Source organism: Morone saxatilis, unplaced genomic scaffold, assembly GCF_004916995.1.
Source record: "Morone saxatilis isolate NCDOM2014 unplaced genomic scaffold, NCSU_SB_2.0 Contig5, whole genome shotgun sequence".
Classification (NCBI taxonomy): domain Eukaryota; kingdom Metazoa; phylum Chordata; class Actinopteri; family Moronidae; genus Morone; species Morone saxatilis.
This window is the reverse complement of record NW_023340095.1, coordinates 20524835-20529940: the sequence shown is the minus strand read 5'-3', so window position 1 is coordinate 20529940 and position 5106 is coordinate 20524835. Positions and strand designations below refer to the sequence as shown.

General features: G+C 44.9%; 1 protein-coding gene across 1 annotated transcript in view; it reads left to right on the top strand.

Moving 5' to 3' along the window:
- Nucleotides 1-5106, top strand: part of si:dkey-91i10.2 (uncharacterized protein LOC555224 homolog) — a 20822-nt gene that overhangs the window by 12354 nt on the left and 3362 nt on the right. Inside the window, exons 3-5 of the mRNA XM_035677181.1 lie at nt 1721-1916; nt 3258-3474; nt 4889-5006. Of these exons, the coding sequence (XP_035533074.1) occupies nt 1721-1916; nt 3258-3474; nt 4889-5006 (531 nt within the window). The remainder of the gene's footprint in view (nt 1-1720; nt 1917-3257; nt 3475-4888; nt 5007-5106) is intronic.

Sequence of the window (5106 nt, the reverse complement as noted above, 5' to 3'; positions counted from 1 at the left end):
TTGTTTTGGTTTGATGGCACTGTTTACTGCTTAGTGTTTCAGAGACAGAAGGTTTTCACAAAAAAGGCTGGTAAAAAGGTGGAACATCAAGCTGTTACAGAGCCAGATATTTTTCTCAGGAGTTGGTGGAGACACAAGGGCAGAATTTACAAAATCCTGTTTTTGTTCCCCTAGTTTGAAAGGTTTTAGTTTGATTTACTCACTAAAATCTCTCTAAACAGAGTCTTCAGACTGTTCATCTGCCAAAATCCAGAGGAGAGAAGAGCAATTTTGATAAAGATGTTGATATGGTTTTCTCGGTCAGCTTTAAGCATTACCGTGGAAAGTAATTAAACTTTACAAGCAGCAGCAATCTGCAAAGGTTGTTTTGCTGTTTTACCGTCTGATCGGTTAAAGTTATACCTGCAGCCTGAGAGGAAGATCTGCAGGCACTACTCAGGGCTTTAAAAATACTGTCAACTTTTTTTCAGGTATAGACTAGAAATGTTAATTGATAAATTCATATAAACACAAGAAATATAAAGTCCCACATCATTGTTTTGTTTTAGTTTTCAAGAACCTGACTTCATAACAGAAAGTTATCTCAGGACACTTTGAAATTATAGAGCAGGTTAAATCATACTAGATTGATATACACCAGACCCATCAATTTCTACCATTATTGATCATGGGTTGTTTGTGTCTGCCTGAATGGTCAACATAACAACTTATTATGCATTATTATGTGTTTAAGTGTTTTGTCTGCCCCCAGTTGGCCAAAAAAAGAATAAAAAATAGAAGCAATGCAACCTTTAGGTAAATTGTGAGAACTGGTGGTCACAAACTTACTTGGGTATTTTTTAATGACTTTATTGGACACAGTTCAAACACTAGAGAGACAGGAACAAGGAAGGGGGGGGGGACAGGAAAGCGGGGGTGGGGGGGAGACAGGGGAATGACTAACAACAACATTGTGGTTCATGGTCAGCATCTTACTCCTAGGGCGCAACGCTTGCTTAGACTTCTTGTCTGTGCTGTGTGTGTTTGATATGTTCTCTTAAAAATGCATGCATGAGTCCCTGCAGGCATGCAATTGTGGTTTGTGTTCATGGATGTATGCACTTTAGTGTAGTCGTACAGTGTGTTTGTCACTGCCTGTGTGCTGTTGTGGGGTGTCTTGGATCACATGCTGGCTGTGTACTGCAAGAATGGATCCCCAGTGATCAGACAAAGGAATGAAGGAAATGTATGATGCCTTTATGTGTGTATGTTTGTGTGCAGGCAGTGTCCCTGTGGTCCAAGGGTTCAGGTGTTAATGTCTGCTGATGAGTCTAATTGCTGTCCTCCTGAGCAGGGGTGGAGGTTTGGGGGGTTAGAAACAGAGGAAATGCATTGGTTTGGGTGTTTGGGGTGGGCAGAAGGATGATGGAAGAGGGGGAGGGTGACATGTGAGAGGAAGAGGAGAGGGAAGAATGAATGACAGGGATGCTGTAAGGAGAAGAGTGCTCTGACAGAATTACAATTTCAACCCTCCTCTCTTTTCTCTTCCCTGCATTTTCTTCATTTCCCTCCCACATCCTGCTTCTATCCTCCTTCTCTTCCTCTCATTCTTTCGCTCTCCCCTCTCCTTGTCTTCTCTGCTTCCCCGCGTCCCTCCCTTTCACTCTCCCCCTCTCTCCCTCCCTTCTCTCCATCCATCTCTCTCCCCCTCTGTACCACTGTCTCCACATCTCTCCACCAGCTGCAGTGCAGAGATCTCTGCCGAGGCCCCCGTCAGGCTGTCAGGTGACCGGGACGGAGGCTGTGACATCACCGCCCCCTCGACCGACTGTCAGCTCTCCGCCGTTGCCATGGCAACGTCGGCAACGGCCTGCAGAGCCGAGGCTGGCAACGAGACGCCTGCAGGAGGAGGAGGAAGAGAGGAAGCAGGAGAATGCGTAAGGATTCTTTTTCGTTTTCTTCCCCCCTTTTAATGTCTTAAATGTGTCGCCTGCGTGTGTCTTTGCTCGCCGCTTTTCATAGTTGCTTCGTAGTGTACAGAAACACATAGATCTATTGGTATTCAAGGATGACTGGGACAAGCAAGGGGACTGCGACACACACACATGCACATCACTCACACATACTGGTGCAGAGGTATTTGTTGAGACAGAAACGAGCATGCAGCGCTCTGTCTTCCAGCAACAGCTCGACGTCTGACGATGCAGTAAAAAGAGGATCAAGCTGGCTGCTGGTAACTCAGCGCTTCATTCCTCTCTGCATGGCTCCTCTCCGCTGGCTGGCTGCAGCTTGACTCCAGCCTCAGCTGCAGCAAGCATTGTGCTCCACTCTGTGCATCTGCAGAACAGAGGAGCCGGGCTGACATGGAGTCACATATTGCTTGCATGCTACAAGGCTGTAGGTGGTTTTAGAGAACAGATGTCGAGGTGCGTTTGCTTCTTGCCTTTCTTAATTTTTGGCTTTGAATCCACAATGGACCCTGCCTATGCGTTCCCAAAGTAAGGGCTGCGATTTGATAATTCAGCGGAACATGAATTATTCTCCTTCATTTTACCTGATTGCTGCAAGCTGTATATCATGTTGTATTCTGGTATAGAGCAATGAAAACCTTTCTGCGCCGTTCAGCCATGTGTAGCTGTTAGTTGTCAGAGAATGGTCAACATTTGGGGAGGTAATCTCTGATGTAAAGCCAGTATCATCAAATGCAATGGATGTGGGTGATGCCTCTGGGATGAGGAGTTGCATGTCATAGCGATGACCTTTGAACTTTCCACCTTAGGTCAACTCTCAGGGGCTTGGTAGACCCTAAGAGGATTTCAAAAGCCATGTGAGGAGTGTTTGTCCATGCAGAATGCTGCAGCATGTCGGGGAATTCCTCGCTTTACCTTAAAAAACTGCTGGAGCTTTGAATTGTCACTACGGGGATGTTTCTTATCTTCGAGGCTGGGTGGTTTCAAGATGTGATCAGAGCATATTTTTGGATGTGTGGCCTCGTTGCGTTTAGAGTCTGTTACAAGACTTGGCAGACGATTAGTGTTACATCTCAGTATGAAATCTGGAGTCTTGTCAGTTCTACAAGCAGGGATCAGACAGATAACCAAGATTTGTTATGTAATGATGGTGAACATGGTGACACAGACACACACACAGATACACAAGCTGTGATTTCTCCCTTATCATCATTCTCACCTTATCTCCTCCGAGAGTTGTGCCCTTTTTCATCTGTTGCTATAGCAACATGACCGTTTGATTGACACACGTGTCCTTCCAACCGGCAGCACACCGGTCTGGGCTGCAGGCGCTCCAGCTCGGACGCAGCCTATGAGCTGGCTGAGACGGTGAGGGCGCAGCGAGAGTGCCGTCTCCGGCCCCACTACAGCGACCCCATGCCAGCAGACGCCTCCAAGCGCAAACAGCTGGAGATGAAGATCGCTGCAGCCGCGCGACTACACAGCCATCGCAGAGACCGCGACAGAGACCGAGACCGAGACAGTGGTGAGTACATGACGCATGTGTGACAACTGTCGCACAGTGTTTGACCTGTTTTCTGTCTCTCATCATTTTTGTCCAAGGGCCGTAATTCAAAGCTTCACAATCCCTTAAATTTGTTATTTATAAATAGAAAATGTACACATTTTTAATATGCATCTGGATTCAAATATGGATCAAACTTAAAAACAGTTCTACTGATTTGCTGAAGGTTAAAAATACTTAAATCCCATCCAGGAATAACAATGACTTTTACAAAGTTTAAAGTGAGCCACAGTCATTGTAACAAGCACCACATAATGGTGAGAATTGCTAGATGTTGGTATGTGCATGTGTGGTAATGTGGTTGCAATTGAACAAGGCACTGAAGTTCATGTCAAGCAGGCACCGAAAGGACTTCTCTGATTATCCAAATATTTTATGTACCAAATCTGGTGAATATTGGTGTTGAAGAGGAATTTTAAGAAACTGTCCAGAATATTCACAGTGGAGGACAAGCTGTTAAGGTGGAAATTAGTGTGGCCTCTGCTGAAATATTCATCTTGAAGCATGACATGACAAAAAATAATTTTCTTTCTACACCTCATGGCACCAGAGTTGTACACCAGTGCTTTATAAATGGTAGCATGCTTATCCCTTAATCCATCTATCATTCCTTAATTCATAGGATTCTTCATAGGAGAATCTACGGTGGTACTTGCAAAAAATGTGAAAGGCCCTATCTGGTGCCAGTGTTTGGTTGGGGCTGCACGTGTCGAAGAAACATGCGGCGTTCAGAACTAGCGACCTCCCATAGAAGAGGGTGCGGGGTCCTCCAATAGATTCCTTTAAATGTTACACACTGGACCAGGGTTTTAATTAACTTGAAAGTCATCTCACTGTCACATTGGGCATTTCCAGTTTTTGATTTGTTTTAGTTATTAGAACAGCCCATTCAGCCACATCCATACAGAGTCCTATGCAGTTTGATTTACACTTAGACCCTGAGTATAGGCTACACATCTTAACACACAAACACGCACACACACTCCCACTGGTATGGACCCTGTGTAATAATAAACCAGTTTGTTCAGAAACAGGCCCCAGCTGTGTATCGGGGGTTATGACTTGATGCTTCCTTCCTGTGGAGAACTACATCCAGCCCACTCTGGTCATAAATGTAATTAGAATTAATATAATTAAAACTCCACATCCTCATTACATCTCCCGCACCTCATCAGGGAAGGTGAATTACCCGAAATTGTGAATGAAACTCCAACTAAGCCTGGCATTTTACAGTCCGTCCCATTTTGTAAAGTTTAAGGCTATTAAGAGCTGCATTTGTTTTGTTTTAACATTTATTATGCAACTTAGTGTCAGGCTCGTCTCTGACTATTTTGGCACTCTGCACCCAGTCCTCAACTCCCCCCCCCTGACACAGCACACCACACAACACACGACACACACAGCACACAGTTCCCCTGCTCAGATACCTCCTGCTCTTGCCCTGTCAACCAGAAGCCTCTTATTGACCACTGGACATCTGGCCAGCGAGAATGGTCAGTCAATATGGCAATATGCTAATGCATGACCCTTGCTTCTTCTTTCCAGTAGATAGAAATACTGGACGTTACATGGTATTATTCTTTTTTTTAATTA